This window comes from Culicoides brevitarsis, chromosome 2 (assembly GCF_036172545.1).
Source record: "Culicoides brevitarsis isolate CSIRO-B50_1 chromosome 2, AGI_CSIRO_Cbre_v1, whole genome shotgun sequence".
Lineage (NCBI taxonomy): Eukaryota > Metazoa > Arthropoda > Insecta > Diptera > Ceratopogonidae > Culicoides > Culicoides brevitarsis.
Genome location: NC_087086.1, coordinates 12,117,497 through 12,136,309, shown reverse-complemented (window position 1 = coordinate 12,136,309; position 18,813 = coordinate 12,117,497). Strand labels below are relative to the sequence as shown.

General features: G+C 29.5%; 1 protein-coding gene and 1 long non-coding RNA gene across 5 annotated transcripts in view; one reads left to right on the top strand and one right to left on the bottom strand.

The window, feature by feature from the left end:
- Window positions 1-18,813, bottom strand: part of LOC134832263 (uncharacterized) — a 219,740-nt gene that overhangs the window by 32,787 nt on the left and 168,140 nt on the right. The gene's annotated exons all lie outside the window — the stretch shown is intronic.
- LOC134832615 (transmembrane protein 65) lies at window positions 320-18,377 on the top strand. 4 transcript variants are annotated; one of them, XM_063846702.1, is made up of 8 exons: window positions 320-511; window positions 571-955; window positions 3,554-3,676; window positions 16,987-17,082; window positions 17,443-17,484; window positions 17,638-17,705; window positions 17,779-17,982; window positions 18,039-18,377. In XM_063846702.1, exons 2-8 carry the CDS (start codon window positions 604-606, stop codon window positions 18,180-18,182), a joined length of 1,029 nt encoding a protein of 342 aa, XP_063702772.1. In that variant the 5' UTR covers window positions 320-511; window positions 571-603; the 3' UTR covers window positions 18,183-18,377. The 4 variants fall into 4 exon arrangements, with proteins under 4 accessions (XP_063702772.1, XP_063702771.1, XP_063702773.1 ...); XM_063846701.1 differs by having other exon boundaries at window positions 320-955; XM_063846703.1 differs by lacking the exon at window positions 16,987-17,082 and having other exon boundaries at window positions 320-955; window positions 18,039-18,376.

Below are 18,813 nucleotides of genomic sequence, written 5' to 3'. Positions count from 1 at the left end.
TTAAGGTATATGTTCATTTACAAATATGACATCTATATCAGGCCATCTGCAAGAAAAAAAAAGATAATAAAAAAAAATTAAAACTTACCTAAAAATATTTACTCCCCCCTATGAATTTCTGCCGAGGCTTCTTGTCACCTTATTGTTCCAATTTCATCGTTGTTTTACTATTTGTGCCTCTTTGTCTCTCATCAGTCACAACTCCCATCAAAAAGTATGTCTTTTGTGCCCTTTATCCACTTACAAGTCTTCGCGAATTCCCAAACAGTGTGTCGAAGCATGACGTCACGTTCAGTTTGAATCGTTTGTTCGTCGTGTGTGGACGTGTACCGCAGCTTTCTCAGAAAGAATAAAATAAAAACACTACACAAATTTATTTATTATTCATACTCACTCGCATTCTATCAATTTTTGGGAGAGCGAGAAGCAGTTTGGAATTAATTATTGAAAATCTGTGTGTTTTTGGTGCAGCTAATTAAAAGTGTTTTGTGAATCATCGCGAAAAATCAATGTAAAAAAATCGAAATTCGTGTATCATCATAGAATAATTTTTATATAAATACCAAAAAGTTACAACACATCGACAACAACAACAACAACAACATGAGCAGCGTACGGAGTGTTTTGTGTGGCAGAACACTTTTGCGTTCATCATCGCAAGCGCTGCCAAGCAGACAATTAGCGACAGTAGCATCACTCAGCACCAACCACAATCAGCAATCCTTTGATGTTAGATACAATAAAAATTATTGCGGATTGATTCACAAAAGCAAGTTGCTCTTATCAAGGGACAGTGTGAGTTACAGCGGTCGAAGTCGATATACAACGGCGTTGTCCAACATGACAAAAGATCAAGCGAACGAGTTGGTTTTCCGACTAAACGATTCGGAACGACAAATTTTACTCCAAGTATTAAACCGATTTGAATCAAATAAGGAACGCCAACGACTAGAAGGTAAAGAATTTTTGTCTTATCAATCAATTAAAGTAGCAATTCTTCCTTTACCCCTAAACCACAAATACAACTTTAACAGACAACAACACTCAACAATCAATTTTGTAATAAAATGCCAATTATTTTGTTAGTATCTCTCGCCGATCTCGGTGTCTCTCACTCTCTTGCTTGTTTTATGACGATTTCAATGTTAGTAGACACTTCTTCTTACGTAGGTTTATGTGAATGAAGATTAGAAACGTCTCTTATCAAAAAAATATTTGCCCAATCATTGGCAGTGTTTTGTTAGCGAATGATTAAATTACATACACTTAGTACCTCGTTCTATTATTATCTTACAATCCATTCCTCCTTACCTTCACAAAATGTTTTGATAAGGGTTTCTTTTTTGGTTCTGATACGGTTTTTGTGGGTTTTTATCAATGCATTTGATATCAATAGGTAGCAGCAGGTTTTAATGGGAGTTAAATTGAATCTAAACCGATGATTGATGATAATAAATACTGGTCATTGATAAAAAATTGATCTCAATACTAAAAGGTTTTTTTTTTCCGGAAAAGTTTATTCGAAAAATAATTACTTTTTCTCGTGGAAAATCAACAGATGGTGATCAAAAAATATTTAAGAAATGAGAATTTTGTTAAAAAATAATTTGGTTAATGACTTTTATTCAAAAGTTTTTATGTAATTAAATTTTTACTTACCAAGCCTTGGGATAGTTGACTGAATCTGAAAAAAATATAAAATTACAAAGATTAGTAACATATTGAAAGAAAGTATCTTTAGGAGTTCCTTAACTTCATTACTTTAAAGTTTTCCTGCTGCCTAATTTTTTCTTTAAACCTTGGTATATTTCTAATTATTTTTTGAAAAAATTAAAGCTTAAATTTTCATTTTTTCCTCTAAAAAAATTATTTTTTTTACAAAAATTTTGATACAAAATAAATTACTTTGGTTCAATAATTGAATTAAAGTGAAAAATTAAGTGATAAAAAAATCCTATCTTTTACTAACAGAAAATTTTCAAACTTATCACGATTCCCTAGAAAGGTGTTGACGATCAATTTCCTCTTAAAATTATTTCTGTAAAAACCATAAAACCCTCGATTATCTTTTGTGATATCCAATGAACCAAAAAAGAAATTCCTTTGAAAGCATCATTAAAGGCTTGAATTTCCCAAAACTTTTTTTTTATGATTTGGTAACACGATTCTCTTCCCCCATCTTAGAAATTCTTTTACTGCACAAACAATTTAGCATGACCTTAAATTTCCATACGTAATCCTTTAAAATATTATTTTACTTGTTGTAACATCCTTTTTCCACCTTAAAGATAAAGATTTTTCTTACCTTTCGCACCTTTTCTCATGTTTCCCCTTGCTTCATCCTGTGTTTAATGTAAACCCACGTGAATACTTGACAACGAAGATTATGTCATATGCCTTGAAATAGACGTACAAAAAAATCTGTACTTTATTTAATTAAATATCTTGTTGTGATATTTGCACAAAAATAATAATAATAATAACGCTTATCAAAACGTTTTATGGTGACACATGAGTAGGGCACGAGAAAATTTCTTCTTGGAAGGAGAGATTCTATAAAGCAGTGACGGATTTACGATTTTCGAGGATCAATTCCTCAAGGGGTCAAATTTATTTATTAAGAGGTCAGATTAATCCTTTAAAGGGTTAAATTATATCCTAAGGGGTTAATCTGACCCCTTTTTGACCCATGGATACTTTCCTATTGAAAAAAGTTGATTTCATTTGCTTGGTTTGAATTAATTGGAATAGATTGATAACTTACATTTCAGAAATTCAACATTTCCTCAAGAAAAATGAGGCATGAGTTTGATGGACTTGTGTCGAAAAAACCTAAATTTAAAATCCTGAAATAAACTTCGATATGTAGGTAGGCACTTTGAGTACGACAAGGTATACCAAATATATACTTAGAGCCCGTCAAAGCCACTAAAAAATTTAAAAACTCTCAGAATCTTATTTCAGGATTTTAAAGTTAGGTTTTTTCGACTACTTTAGGCCTTATTAACCATCAGAAAATCTCATGGCACATTTTTCTTGATTTAATGCTGAATTCAACAGATGTAAACTTGGACCATTTTTTGCCAAATTTTGCCTCAAACTTAAATCTGTCACTGTTTTTAGCTGTAGAATTTTCTGATATCTATCATAATATTATGAAATGATAACATCCTCTTCTTCTTACTTGTTTTGTAGTAGCAATGATATTAACGACACCCATATATTTATCTCACTCAGTAACTTTGTGAATAACATCGTATGAAGAAGGCAGGAGGGCGCATGTTACCAAAATCTCAAGAAAATTCGTTATGAAAATTTAATAAAGTTATTGTAATAAACAATAATTGTGTGTACCTACCTCCATAATATGTGAATACGTGCCTTCCGAGTCTTATTCAAACGTTGCAATATTAATGTACCACTATTTAAATTCCTTGTAGAAAACCCTTTCTGGTTTTGCGGAACACTTTTCTAATTTTTATTTTATTATTTCTTCTTCTATTTATCATTTAAAAAATCACTTTCTGTAAATTAAAAATAACTCTGCACAAAGGTGAGTTGGCTGCGTCACGATGGCGATCAAAGTTTGGCAGACCCAAGATGCACGTCTTAGGTAATGTTGATCCAACAGGTAGTTACTGTCGTGTGCCGGAAAATTGGCTGAAAAAACAACTTGGTACGAAATCGAAGTTTTTCTTTTGTTCAAAAGGGCAATTTTTGCATGAGAATGATTTTTTTCTGTCATCATCAGTATCGTTTTCATCAAAAAATATTTGAAAAAAATTATAAAATTGCATTTCATACAAAAAATAAATTGAAAAAAATTGAAAACGACAAGGAACAAATTGAATTTGCTCATAATTTTTGCATAAAAACACACGATGGAATATTCATGAAATTCTAACACATTTTCAGCATACGCTCGTTTATTGTCTTAATTGATTTTCCGTTATCTTGCCTGTGTTGTGCACTCAACTGACCTAAAACAACAAAAAGTTCGAAACCTCCCATAAGAAAAGTTGGTCCTTTTGCAAAATTTTCTTCCTTTTTGTTGTCTTTCGTCTTCCTCAATTTTCATTTTAGATTTATTAGAAGCATGTTAGGAGGAAATTATCTTGACAGAATATGGTGTTAAGCATCTTTTTCATTCCTTTGCGAGTTGAGTGCAAGAATTTTGTTGCAAAAACCAAAAAATGTTGGTTATAAAGTGCACCGCTTTTAATAAACATGTCACAAGATGGTTTGCCAATGTCAAGTCAATTTAGTTTTTAGAAGGGAATTAGAACGGAACTGTGAAATTTTGGGTTTCGGTTAAGCTATAAGTGACAATATTCGTATTGAATTAGCTTGCGGACTTTTTTCTAATTGACTAAAAATTTTAAATTAGTAAATTTGAAAGGTGTCAAATAAAACTTTGTTAATTTTGAGTTATGAGCTAAAAAAAAAATAACATAGAGTTTAATAAAAGTTAGTTTTAATTTGAAAAAATTAAAATTTAAAAATTAATTTTTTTTTTTATTAAAATCTCAAAAAATTTTAACTTTTGACATTTAGTAACTGTCATTTTTCAAATTTTTGATTTTTTTTTCCTTTAAATAATTTTATTTATTTTTTACAACTTCATTTATTATGAAAATTTGCTAGTTTTATGAAAAAAATATAAATTTTTGACATTATTTTGACTTAAAATCAAAATTTCAAAAATTAAAAAAAAAAAAATAATTTTGACATTTGTCAACTGACACTATTGACATTTCTTATGTCAAAAATTCTGATTATTTCGACTTTTCTTATGAATTCTCTTTTCTTATGAAATTTTCTAAAATTTTTGTAAATACATGACGCGAAAGAACACAAAACTTTGACATCTGTCAATTTTGACGTTTAAAATTGTCAAACTTGTCAATTTTAGGATATTGTAAAATTCTTAGCTCAATAAAATTTAAAAATTAAATCTCTCTAATTAGTATTTCACAAAACATTTAAATTTAGCACCAATTTAAACAAATTTCCTCATTTAAAAAGCAATTGTTCCATTTAAAATCTAAATTTATTTTAAAATATCCTCACCTGAATTGAATTGTTAAAAACTCCACTCCGCTGAAAAACCGATAAAATTCACGTCCTTGCTTAGTCACGCTTCAATTGTTATTCTGAAAAATTACATTCAAACTCGTCATTATCCACTTTAATGTCCCTATAAAACTGTTTTTTGTATGCAAATGAAAATTAGTTCTTGCTTTTTCGACGTCCTTCCTCCACAAAACCCTCAAATTAAATAAAATCATGTTCAAATATAATTTGTCTTTGACCACACTGAAATGACCTTTGTCAAGGAAATTCTTTTTGGTTTTCCATGCAGCCTTGCAAAATTGACCTAACCTACGAACATAGCAAAAATAAACGGAAAAACGAAAACCGAGTCATTTTTTTTTCTTAATAGCCTAGACTTTGTTTTTACAGCTTTTTAATAACCTGAACACATACATAATAATTAATTAGTTGTGTCAGCGTCGTCGGAACGAATTAAAATGGAAAAATTCACCACAGGCGTTTATTTTGCGTCTGTGTGTGTGGTTGTAACAACGCCTGCTTGTTTTTTAATTACAAATCCTGTGCAAAATATGGCGAAACTATGAAAATGAGGTGAATAAATATTTGAAAAAAATCTCCATAATGACTTGACTTTTTGGTGTCGTCGCTCCAGGTGTGAAAGTTGGAATGAGGAATTAATATGTAAAAGCTAAAACCCAACTAGAAAGACATGAAAACTAATTTATTTTATTTGTAATTCCCTCTTCTATTCTCAGTCATTCATTCTCACCTTTCCTACTGAATTTAACCAATATTTTTGCATAGAGAGGAAAAAAATTGTTGTGTAAATTTTTCATGATACGAACGATAATCTCTATTACTTTAGTATGAGGCGTATGTGGAAAACGCAACAAAGTTCATTCGTTTCAACCAAGAGTCAGGGTTGGAAATTGAGTTAAGTTAAAATTGGTTGACTTATTGCTTTTGCTTTAGAATAAGTCAAAAGTAAAAGTTCCTTAAGTTAATTTAATTATTATAAAAAATTCAAGTTTTAAGTCAATTAAGTCCTGACTTAATTCTAGATTTCGAAAAATATTAAAATTTGATTTTTAAGTCAAAAACTAGTTGACTTAGTCTTAAGAATATTAATAAGTCACTTTAAGTTAAGTTAAGTCAAATACAAAAATTTAAAAAAAAAAAAAAAAATTAAAAAGTCAAAGATTTCTTCAGCTGAAGTTTTAAGTTATGTTTAAGTCAAAATATTTTTAATACTTCAACTTTAAGTTAAACTTAAGTTTCTTGAGTTTCATTTGATTTTTTAAGTTTAATTTCATGATTTTTTAAGTTTAAGTTTAAGTGAAGATTTTTTAAGCCTTTGACTTAAGCTTAAGTCAAATCAACTTAAATGACTTAAAAACTTAAGTCAGCTCATTTTAAGCTTTTTTTTGTTCAAATCTCAGCTTAAGATCCATTAAGCAAAAGTCAAAACTTTTTCCCAACCCTTCAAACAGAAAACAGATGGAGAAAAGAGAAGGCGAAAGCCACAAGACTACGAGCATGATTTAATAATTTTATTGCTCCATATTTCGTTCGTTCATAGCATGAGAGAGATGCGATGCCTTGAACAGGTTCAAAAGGCAAAAGTAACGTGTATCAATGATGAAGTGCTTTAAAAATTTTTTCGAAATTTTTCCTCAGGGAACTCTGTTGAGATATTACCTGAAATTGAGAACGACAAAACGTTTTGTGGAGAGAAAAATATTAAACGACCCACATAAATCTTTAGAAATTTCCCAAGGAAAAGGAAATCAATCAAATTAAGACATCAATTCGATGTACGTTTTCTCCGAGAATCAATACCAGAACATCAAGGCACGTCCTTCACGTAATTCATGAATGTATGTTTGCATTACAAAATGTTTAAATTTGCCAAACAGGACATTTCAGAACTACACGATGAAAAATGTAATTCAATTAAAAAGACATCAAGACAAAATCAGAAAATTACAGAGAGAGAGAAAGAGAGAGTTCTCAATTAAATTACTGCCATAAACAATCCCTTTTATGTGTCTTTCTCCGAGTTTTATGGACGAAGACAAGTAACTCAAGTACATGCAAGAAGCTGAGATTGTTTGACTAATAGCAAGAGGAAAGTACCTTCATCTATCTTGTAATTATTTTATGAGTTTCTTGAATAAATTTTCGTGAGAGAAAGGAGAGATGACTAATTGAACGGGATCCTTTTTTCTTAGAATTTTAGTTGAAAATGTGAATGAAATGTTCCGCGAAATTTTTTTGTAGGAAATTTAATAGGAAAAAAAGGATTTTTTGACCCATTATCGATTAATAAAAACAACATGAATGGAAATGAAATGCTTTTAAATAAATAGTCATGTTTGCCCAAGGGAGACAAGTACAGTAACAAAGGTACATTCATTTAATAATTTTCATTCCAAGTTTCATATGAAATGAATTCTGTCTTTCTCTTTCATTCAGAAGAGTAAAATAAATGATCGAAAGTAATTGAAGTAGTCAATAAGAGGTTTTTGTGAGAAGCTATTAAGTAATTATGATGAAAGCTCCTTAAAATATGCAATGAATTTAATTTTTGATTTAAAGCTCCTTTATGGTATGCAATTTAATTTACATAATAATTTAGCACTTTTCTTTCATTTTTCTAAATATACTCAAATTAACAAAAATACCCAAAAATTGACAAAAAGACCTGGAATTGACAAAAAAGACAATTTTTTTGCCCCCCGCCCTCTTCAGTGCTCCCTGGATCCGCCCTTGTTTTTTACAATATTATTATCCTTCATTTTTGAATGAGTTTGTATGAATTTTTAAGTTCAGTTCGTAAATCTGATTTCGAAAAAAATTTGGAATGAGATTTTTTGATGGTTTTGTATTAGTTAGGCCTAAAGTAGTCCAAAAAACCTAAATTTAAAATTCTTGAATGAGCTTAAGTGTTTCTATGCATTTTTAGTGAGATCGGGTATGTCAAAGGGGTACTTGAAAATATTCAAATGCACTAAAAAAATGTCTAAAATCGCAAAAGCTCTTCCCAGAATTTTGAATTTAGGTTTTTTGGACTACTTTAGGCCTCAAAACCATCACAAAATCTCATGCCACATTTTTTGATTGGAATTATGAAATCGGTTGATGTATATGGAATTTACTTTTTTAGAAAGAAATTTTTTACAATTTTTTTTAATTTTAGGCCGCCCTAAATGAAACTCAATAGTTTTTTCCGGTGCCCATTTTAAATTCTAAAAAAATAAAACAATTAAAAATTTCATTAAATAATACCTTTTTTTGTCTTATTTCATATAATTTTAAAAAAATTTGAAAAAAAAATTTTTTTGTTTAATATTTAAAAAAAATTGTATTAAAATTTGTTTTCTTCTTTAAAAAAAGTGTTCAAAAAAATTGCTGTAATTTTTTTTCAAAAAAATTTTGAAAGTTTTTTTTGTGACATTCATATTTTCAATTTTAACTAAACAGTTCTTAAATTACTTTTAAATAAACAAATATCAATAAAAAAAACTTAAACCAGCAAAAATATTAATTAACGGTCAAAAGATTTTAAATTGGCATTTTGTATGAAAAAAGTATTTCAAATTTTTTTTTATTTTGCCCCCTCCCCATTTTTTTCTTAAAAATTTTGGACAAAACTATTGAGTTTCATTTGGAGAGCGACCCTAAATGTTTTAAATTTACATTTTAAATGTAAAATTCAAAAAATCCTTTAAAAATCACTGAATTTTATTAAACAAACTTTTGTGAATTTTATTTATTTTCAAATAAATATATTAAAATTTATTTTGTTGGATAAATAAAATTACCTTTGTAATGAAAATTATTTTAATATCAAATTTCCATAAAAAAGTAAACAGTAAACATAAAAATGGATAAAAACAGTAGAAGGCAAAAGAGATAATTAAAAATGCTATTAAAACACTGCAATAATTAGTAAAATGTAAACAACAGGTTAGCCAATTAAAAAAGTTTCAAAGTGCAGAATTATATTTTCATTTTTTTTGTAAAAATTATTAAAATAAAAATTTTACTGCTCAAAAAAAATAAAAAATTCTGACTTTGAATTAAGGTTCAAAAATTATTTTATCGTAAAAAAAATAATTTTCTTTTAAAACTTTGTCAATAAAAACTAAGAAATTTCCTTCTTTAATTTAACAAATAATTACAAAGGCCACCTGTGTCAATTTAAATAACAATTTGTACGAATAATGCGCAGAGATTTACTTGATAATAATTTAGGTCAATGGTTGTTACACCATCGTGTCGTCTACAAAACTCCTTCATATATTGAAATTTAATCCTTTCTGACTTTGCTATGATTCGTCCCGCATTCTACAAGCCACCTGTAGCAAACACAACAAAAAATGAATATTTCAAAGGATAATATTCAATTAGGCTTTTTTTAAAAGGACGATGTTTGTCTAGAAATTCTAAACAATTTTCCGATGTGATAAGGGTTTAGTCAACAAAACTTTTCATTTTTTGCTCTTTTGTGGGTCAAAAACTTCATTCATACGTTTATTTTTGCCGCTAGACATTTTCCGACCGCGAATCGTTCCACGAGGAAACATGCGGAAAATTGAAAATTAAATTATAAATTCGTTAAATATCACATTAAATATTTCATGTTGAGCACCTGCCTGCAGTTATTCCGAATGCGACGGTTTTATTGTTGTTTGCGTTTTTTTTTCTAGGGCACTTTGCTATCGAGTTGTTGAGAAATGAGATGAGAGATAAGCGAAATGTACATGAAGCTATAGAAAAAAAGAAAAATTTTATGTGAAAAAAGATAAGAAACAAGTATATGAGACATAAAATCCATAAAAAAAGCAACAACTCTTGTCTTGTAGCGTCTTTTATCGTCATTTTGCTCCGTAAAATGTGGAAATTTTGATCTAAAAAAGGCTTGTAACCGACAGATTTACGACTTTGCGTCACATTTTCATGTTCAAAGGTCCCTCGTGAGTAGAGAAAAAGTCTTCAACGAAGCTCTTGTCGCAGCAATATGTTCATCATCTGTCTCATTTTTCACTGCAATTAGACACGAGTCCTTTAAAAACATGTAAAAACCTTTCATCAACATTTGTCATCAGAAACGAACAAAGAACAGGGACAGAAAATGTATGTCATTATCCTCTTTATTTTATATTCGCTCTAGCAAACTTTATCTACAGGTGTCTCTTGCATGAGTGCACTTTTTATTTCCCTCCCGCCTTCTGTGTCATCATCATTTCAACATTTCTAGCAAAATATCGCAGAACGACACCGAAGCAAAAGTCAAGTAAATCTGCTTTATTTATTTTTTAATGGACTTTGACAATATTTCAAGTCCAATGGTTGACATTAAAGAGCTTTTAATGTCATAAAAAAATTTTATATCGAATTTCCTTCGGTATACTTTTCGATGAAAAAGACAAATATTTAACTTGACTGCATATATTGAGCGAAACAAACAAACAAAACTCATCAAAAATTTGAATAATTTTTCCATTTATTTCTCATTTTAATGTTTTTTGCATCATCATTCGATATTTATTTGTATTCGATGTGAGAAAACAAGAAATTTTATTTATTTTAGAAATTATTCACTGGAAATTTTGGGTTTGTTGCGCATTTTTTGAATTAAACCGAACAAAATTTAATGCCTTAAAGAGAAATTTATTTCCTTTAAAAAACATATTTTTTCATGAAAAATACCAGGCGTTTCCTTTTTTTTTACTGTTTTTCATGAAAATTTGTCTCTTGACATCAATATTCCATTCATTCACGTATCCTCAGGATACGAAGAGATTAATAAGGAACCCATAGCGACACCCGCAGAGTTGAATATTTTCAATAATAATTGTGACAAATACTCGACAGGGACCTTCTAGGAAATATGTCATGAATAATGTACGAGATATCTGTTGAAGAACGACAAAAATGTGGTTTTGCTCATTTTTTTTGGGAAATAATCGGCGTGAAATTGCTCTTTTTTCGCTTTTTTGATTTTTTTCATGACCAACTTTTGATTTTTTTTTCGATGAAAAAATTTCAAGGACACACTTCCGGCGGATAATGTTAATCAAATATTTAAATTTATGAGATTTTTTTTTCTTGAATTTCGTGTCACGATGAATTAATTCAAAAATTTTTATTTATGATTTTTTGTTTGTTTCGTCGAAACATTTGTTGGTTTTTCATTTTTCTCCCAGAGATATTAAATACGAATGAATGAGAAAAATATTTCATTCTTTGAATCCCTGTTTTTTTTTTGTATTCGTACGTGTTGCTGCTATTTTTAGGATGAGCTTTTCTGTACTTACAATACGAAAGTTATACGGAAAAAAGGAATGTTGTAAAGCAAACACGATTTTGGGTAAAATTTGTACCTCGTTGGTTTTGTTAAAGAACGATTTAATGGAAAATTCGATTTATTGCCCGGAAAATTTCAAAAATTTTGGATTTTTTGTTGACTAAATTACTTTTCATTAATTTTTAATGAGAATCCTCGTTGATTAAAATTAGTTAATGCTCGTTTGAACGAACAAAATCCCGCTTTAATCACAACCAGATGACGACACGTGCGATTCGGATGAGAAATCCGTACGTGACATTTTCCTAATTTAGTCGTAATTATCACCGATTATGACAAAATTAGGAGATTTTCAACACTCTGAAGCCAACTTTATGAATATCAATTAGGATTTGAGGTACACTTTTTTTTTTGCATTGCGGAAGTTTTTCTCGAAACGTGAATTTTTGTTATAATGTGAAACTTGAATAATTTTTGTGAAACTTAACACCTTTGGTCTGGCATGCTGTCAGGCAGATGTGCGTTTTATTTAAGAGCTCGTTAAATTTTATTTTTTTCATGAGGATTATCTTTCGTATCCAGGTGAGATGGGATCTGGAAAATGCGGTGATTTTTTTGGGGATATAAATTTTTATTTTTTAAAAGTTAATTTATTTTAAGCTTAATTCACAAAAAAGAAAATCTTGGAAAAAAATTAAAAAAAAAATATTTTTCGTGTTTTTGAAAATTTTATATATTATTGAAAAATTAAAATAATTTAAATCATTTAATTTGAATTTTTTTCTAGTTCAGATTTTGAAAACAAAAATTCACTCTTTTGAATAAAAATAATTTTTTTTTAGAATTTTTCTGATTTTTATGAAAATAATTTTGTGAGAAAATTATAAAAAAAAATTAAAAATATTTTTCTTAGAAATTTACTTAAAAATTTTGTTGTTTCTTTAGGCCGCTCCAAATTTTTTTTGAACTTTTTGTCCCAGATTTTGAAAATCCAATGGGGCAAATTAAAATTCATGACCGTTTTTTGGCCTATTTTCTTTTTTTGAAAAATTTGAATTTTTTTAAACTTTTGTATTAAAAATTATATTTTTACAAGAATTTTCCTCTCTAAATATATTTTTTCGAAAATCATTGAACATTAGTTTTCAAAATTTTTTTTGATTTTTATGAAAATAATTTTGTGAGAAAATTATAAAAAAAAAAATAAAAATATTTTTCTTAGAAATTTCTTTAAAAATTTTTTTGTTCGGCCTTATTGAGCTTTCAAAATTTTTTGAGCAATTTTTGTTCCAAAATTTTCTATAAGAATGAAAAAATTTTAAGACTTTTTCAAAATTTTCTCTAAAAATTATATTTTTGAAGTCTTTAAAAAATTTTAAAAATTTTCCAAAAAAACGGATCCCACAATCCTGCCTTTTTACCAGTCCCAGTTGAAAAGTGATGCGTATTGACACATTTTATTCAACCATTGAAACGACTCGAAATCCAATTGAAACGGAAATAAACACAAAAATTGTTTATTGTTTCTTCTTTTTATCTCGCTTTTATACGTGCTTTAAAGATAAAAAAAAAATATTGATTGATTCAGTGCTTTTGTATCAGCAAAAAAAAAACCATCAAATATTCATGAAAAATGGATAAGAAGAAGTAAAAAGGGAAAGACAATTTCAAAACAAAAGGGACATAAATTGATATTTAATGCTCTTGTTTTACCTTCGAATGGATGTCCCAATCAATGGCTTGAAAGGGTGGTTTTATTTATCTTCGTTTTCAAGCAAGATGACATCTTTGGTGATAACGACCACCTTCGCAATAATGAGTTTCTTGTTGATTTTTCAAATTTCCGGTAAATAATCAAAAATGTAAACACTTGTTTCTCGCAAAGAACAATTGAATGCATGACGAGATGGGAGAGGGGAAATTGTGAGTAAATGAGGATAATTGAATTGCTTTTGTTAAAAAAATAGAAAAAATTAAAATTTGCGGTGTTTGAAGACTTTTTCTTCTCGAGAGGCTCTCAAAAGACTTGAATTGCTTTTTTAGCTCGAGTTACGTTAAGTAACGGTAACGACAAACTTTTTCTGAAATGAAAAACTTTTCTCCATCTCCCTATTAAGTTTTGTGCTGTCATCACTTGTTAAAAAAATCATCAACTTTTGCCTCCGTTTTTTGTGTTTGTTTTGCTTATTTGTTTGTTTGAAAAGAAATGATATCAATGTCCTCACGTAATGAAAATTCTTCTGTTTTTTCGTGGAAAATTTGTGATTTTTACAATTTTTCTCCGAAAAAGAGATTTGCTGTTTGTAAAAATCTGTATAGAAATTGGATTAAAAAAAGATTCTTTTCGCATAAAATTACTTTGCGATGTTGTTTTCGAGTTTTCAACTCAATTTGGCTTATTTTACTTCAATTTTTGTGCTCTTTAAATTCCCTTAGGAATCAAATATTTTCAATTTTACTTTTGCAGCTACTTGTCTTAAAATTCTCTAAAAATGTTCCAAAAGACAAATACAAAACATCGCTAATTGGTCATTTGGGTGAATTTCTCTTTGTTTGTATCGAAAAAAAGACGTTCTTGTTCAACAATTCATGTACTTGTCCTTTTTTCTTCTTGAGTAAATATTTTCTCGAACAACTTTCATTTAATTTAATTTTCTTACGTTTCCAACATTTTTCTTTTTTTGTACCGCCGAACAAATATCACTTGTTGAAGTTCTTCAATTATTTAAAAAACGGCACACAAAATAAGAAGACATTAACTTGCGCTTCTCATTTAAAAAAAAAGAAAATCGTGAAGAGAAAATTTTAACATTTTCCACGTATTCGGTTTTGAATTAATTTTCACGAGAAAACTTTGCGAAAGTCGCTTACTGCCGTTTAATTTTTGTGAATAATTTCAAACTTTATGCCTTAAGCCTTCTTTTCTAAAAATATAAAAATGAGATACAAGAAAAGTTTACGAGTTAATCCTTCTTTCGATGGGGAATTTACTTCGTTTCGAATAACTTGACGATGATAAACACCGACAACTGATTGCTGGGTAAATTGGTGCAATAAATAATAAAAAATAAAATAAAGAGAAAATTTTTTTCGCTATGCAGTAAAAGCGTTTCATGAAAATTACTGAGATTGAATAAATTTCCGTATCATTTTCAATTTATCTGGAATTTATCAGGTAAATTGTTGCACCATTGTCTATAAATTGAGGCACTCGAGCATATCTCTTGAAATTTCGTTGCAAAGTGAATTATTGTGACGATAACGATGTACTTGTCATTCAATTGTGATCGGAAAAATGTTGATAAGATATCGAATAAAATTTTCTTTTGTATCTTCATCTCTAGAGATGGTTGTGTGAAAATTTTTGACGTTTTTCTTCTAGATTATAAGAGAGATAAACTTTTCATGTTTATCGATAATAAAAATACGGAATTGAAGGTCTTGTTATTCTACGTGTCTCCGTCATAAAGAGCACCCAAGTATGAGTATGAGTTAAGTAGGTTTATGATGTTTTTGTAATGCGAACTCCTGACAACAAAGCTCCCACGTGAACGTGACGAAACACTGAATTAAGGTATGAAGACGCGAAGGTAGAGTGTTAAGTATTTCCGTCAAAGATGTCATAAAATTGTTGGTAAATGTTTTTCTTTTTTTTTCAAGGGTGATAAAAATGGATATTAGTTAAACTATGATGATGCATGTAATGATGCCCTTAGCGTCTTAACGAGCATTTAACGATGGGTGTTAATCCTGTGCGTTAATAGATTTTCTATTATTATGGTGGTTTTTCATGCAATGCATGATAAGAAATTTTTGGTCAGAAATTTATCCATAAAGGATTTTTGTTGTCGTAGAACTTTAATTGTAGGGTTGAATTCGTCTTGATAGTTGGGAAATATATTCTATTAAACTTTCATAATTGATTCTGTGAATTTTGGTATTCAATGAATTAATTGTCGATATTCATGTTCAAATTATGTAGTTTTGCTGGTAAATGAAGAAGTTTTGTAGTTATCACAAAATTTTTACAAACAAGAATCGATGAGGGTTTGTTTGTGTCAAATCGCTTGCTATGTCCTTAAGCTGTGTCGTAGTACAATTTACTATGTAGAATTTTGAATAATTACAGCCATTGTTTAGTTTTGGTCTGTTGAAGAATTTCATTCCAGTTGAATCAAGATTGTGTCATTGGCCTCCAGTTGTTTAGATCTGCTTGAACGTTGGTCATAGATTTTTTATTTATTTTTTTATTGCTTAAAATACCACTTCAGCATTTACTGCATTTGGCAGTAGGACTTTTGATATATTCTAATACTTAAAGCTATCTTAACTTAAGGAACATAGGGACATGATCAGTAGTCGTTAGTCGAAATTTTCTTTTGTTCGGCTTTAAAATGAACAACGTTTTCAGTTCAGCGGATGTTCGGAGGGAGTTTGTTAAAAAGTTTAAGCCCTCGTGAAAAATATTATGCCGTGAGTAGTTTGTTCGGGATAGCGGGATTTGGAGTCCAGATCTTCGTGATGTGTCATATTTTTGTCGCTCTCGAACAAATTGAAGGGTCAAGTTAGTTTTTGTGAGACCTTTGATCATTTTGTAAATAGTCTTCAGTTCGTATTTAATTAGCTCACAAATTTTGAGGACTCCGTAATTATTGTAAAGTTCTGTTGATGAGCGATGACTGTTTTTTTTTCCTTCAATGGATTGGATGTGATCCAGCTGCCAGTGCTCCATCTCCTGCACTTCGACGCCGAGCGATGACTGTATTCTTCGATAAAAAAAAATACTCACTTGATCTCCACAAAACTTCTTACGAACAAATCTTAAGTGACACTGAGGGACATCATGCTGCTAAAGAAAAAAAGTTTGTGACAATTATTTGAAAATCATGTTCAAAACTTTTGCTTCTTGTTACCTTTTCTATTGTACATTCTCTTTACAAAAAAAAAAACTTTGTTCAAACGATTTGAAGCTTAGTCAGACAAACCCACAAGGAATTGTTAAATCAAATGAACAAAATTCCAATTTAAATTATTTCGCGTCGGCAATTTCGTGAATTCGGCAATTCATAACCCAATCAATAAATAACGATTCGTCCATTTGTTCCAAATAAAAGGCAAATTTTCTGTGAGAAACGATAAATTTTATGCAAATATCCATTAAAATCGTATCCTGTCCCGAAAAACCATCAGGTGGTTTCAAATGTTTCTGACAAATTCGTTGTTTTTCCAAGTGATTTGTTAAATTTGATTTTGTTAGCGATTAAACAAATTTAAACATTGAGTAGCTGTTAATTCATGATTACTTTCGATTTGTATTTACACAAAATTACCGTATGCCGAAGACAAGTTCTTAAATTTCAATTCATGTCAAATAAATTGGTGCTTAGATTGGTAATGACAGCTGTTTGTAATTGTTTGAGAAAGTTTTGATACTTACTTGAACAAGATTTTTTTGGTTATTTGGAAAATTTGTTAATGAGTTCAACTTCTGATCAACAGCAATTTTATTTAAATTTTTATATTATTTTCAGATCAACATCAGCCTAAAATAATTTTTTATTTGAATATTATTTTGTATTGCTTGCTAAATTTTCCTTACCTGCATTTTATATTTTTAGAACCAAAAGTAGAAGAGAAGAAGTACGTGCACGTATCTATATTAAATGTAATGGGAAATCGCATGGCTAACAATAATACTGACTTGCATGCTTCACGTATGACTAAAAAAATATTATTTTAATTTTCTTTTAGTTTTAGCTTTCGCTTCATTCATACAAATCGCTTTAAAATTACACATTTTTTCACTAACACGACCAAAATGACCCATCGACATTACACAAATTCAATTTATTTTAATTTTTAAAATATTTAATCGATTTTCATTGGAAAATGTGATTTTTTAGTGCTTCTTAGATCATGAAGTTCGTTCATTGACCTTCAGAGGGCGCTGTGTTAAAAATAAAAACAGCGCCCTCATAGATCGACGGTTAAAAGAAGCACTAAAAAAGATCATTAATCATCAAATTTAACGAAAAAAAAAATCTTTACTTACAAAATTATTTTTCGTTTCACAGTTGATTCCACTCCACCGCCAACAACAAACGATCTAACCAAACGTAAGTATCCGCCAAATGACCTGAACACGTGTCTGTTCAATGTAACCTTTCATTTATAATTCCAAATTTCGTTTTTTTCTCCTCTGCAAATAAATTTGTGTTGAAACATAATCAATTTGGAATTCGTTTCGTGTTGCATGCCACCTCCAATAGTGATGATAATAAACTCGTTGCCATTTATTGGATTTGGATTTTTGGACAATTTTACCATGATTGTCGCTGTATGTATTACGTCGTTAGCGAAATTTATAAACAAAGGATTTTAATTAAAAAAAATTATGTTGAAAATTCCAGGGAGAATATATCGAACACAGTATAGCTGGTATCATAACCATATCAACGATGGCAGCAGCCGGATTAGGAAATACAATAAGTGACGTAATTGGTATCGGATTTTCGTCCTACGTTGAACGATTAGCAGAACGAGTTGGAATCCGTCCTCCGAACCTTACGCCGATCCAAATGGAGATGAAATCGAGTCGGAGAGCCTCAAATTTGGTAAAATTTTTCTCATTTACAAAAAAATTGTTGAAACTGACCACAAAATCTCATAGGGTCGCGTTTTGGGAATCACAGTTGGCTGCCTCTTGGGCATGTGTCCCTTATTGTTCACAAATAGTAATAAAAACGAGAAACCTACTGACGTGTCGGTGTCTGCAGCACTCGACGAGGAAACCGTAACAGAAGCAAATACCTAAAAACGGATGAAAAACTAAAATTTTATTAACAAAAACGTACTTACTATATTAGATAGTGTACAACATGCCGACGTAGATATTTATAATTTATTATCACTAACGAAAACAAAAAAAAAATCGTACAGAAAAATAAATTAATAATTTTTATCGTGGATCGAATTTCGTTCAAACGAAGTACTAATTGTTTTTTCATGAAACTATGAATCTTCTCAAAATCTGTGATGATGTGAATGTTACTACTAAAGATATCAAATCAAAACTTTTATAAGCTTTTTATATTCTCTAAAAAAAATTATATGAAAAATTGTTATTTATTCTTAGGAATCCCCATTCTGTTTTCTATGAAAATGTTTTAAATAATTCTGAAAATTTTGAAATACTGCAGCGCCTCATACAATTTGCGGCTAAATTTGGAACTTTGCAACAGACGAAAAACGGATCATTTTATCCCCTTAAGGAGGAAAGTTAACCCTTAGGAGTAAAGTTAACCCCTTAAGAACCAAGTTTACTCTTTAGGAGTTAAGTTAACTTTTAATGAGTTGATTTTACTCTTTAGAAGTTAAGTTAACTCCTTAAGATTTGAATTAACACCTTACAAGTTTAGTTAACTCTTAAAGCGTAAATTCAACTC

Bases quoted from the DNA above. Each gene is read 5' to 3' on its own strand.
- LOC134832615 (XM_063846702.1), top strand. From the start codon at position 604: ATGAGCAGCGTACGGAGTGTTTTGTGTGGCAGAACACTTTTGCGTTCA. The intron at 17,706-17,778 runs GTATGTATTACG...TGAAAATTCCAG, and splicing joins ATTTTACCATGATTGTCGCT to GGAGAATATATCGAACACAG. The intron at 17,983-18,038 runs GTAAAATTTTTC...AAAATCTCATAG, and splicing joins GTCGGAGAGCCTCAAATTTG to GGTCGCGTTTTGGGAATCAC.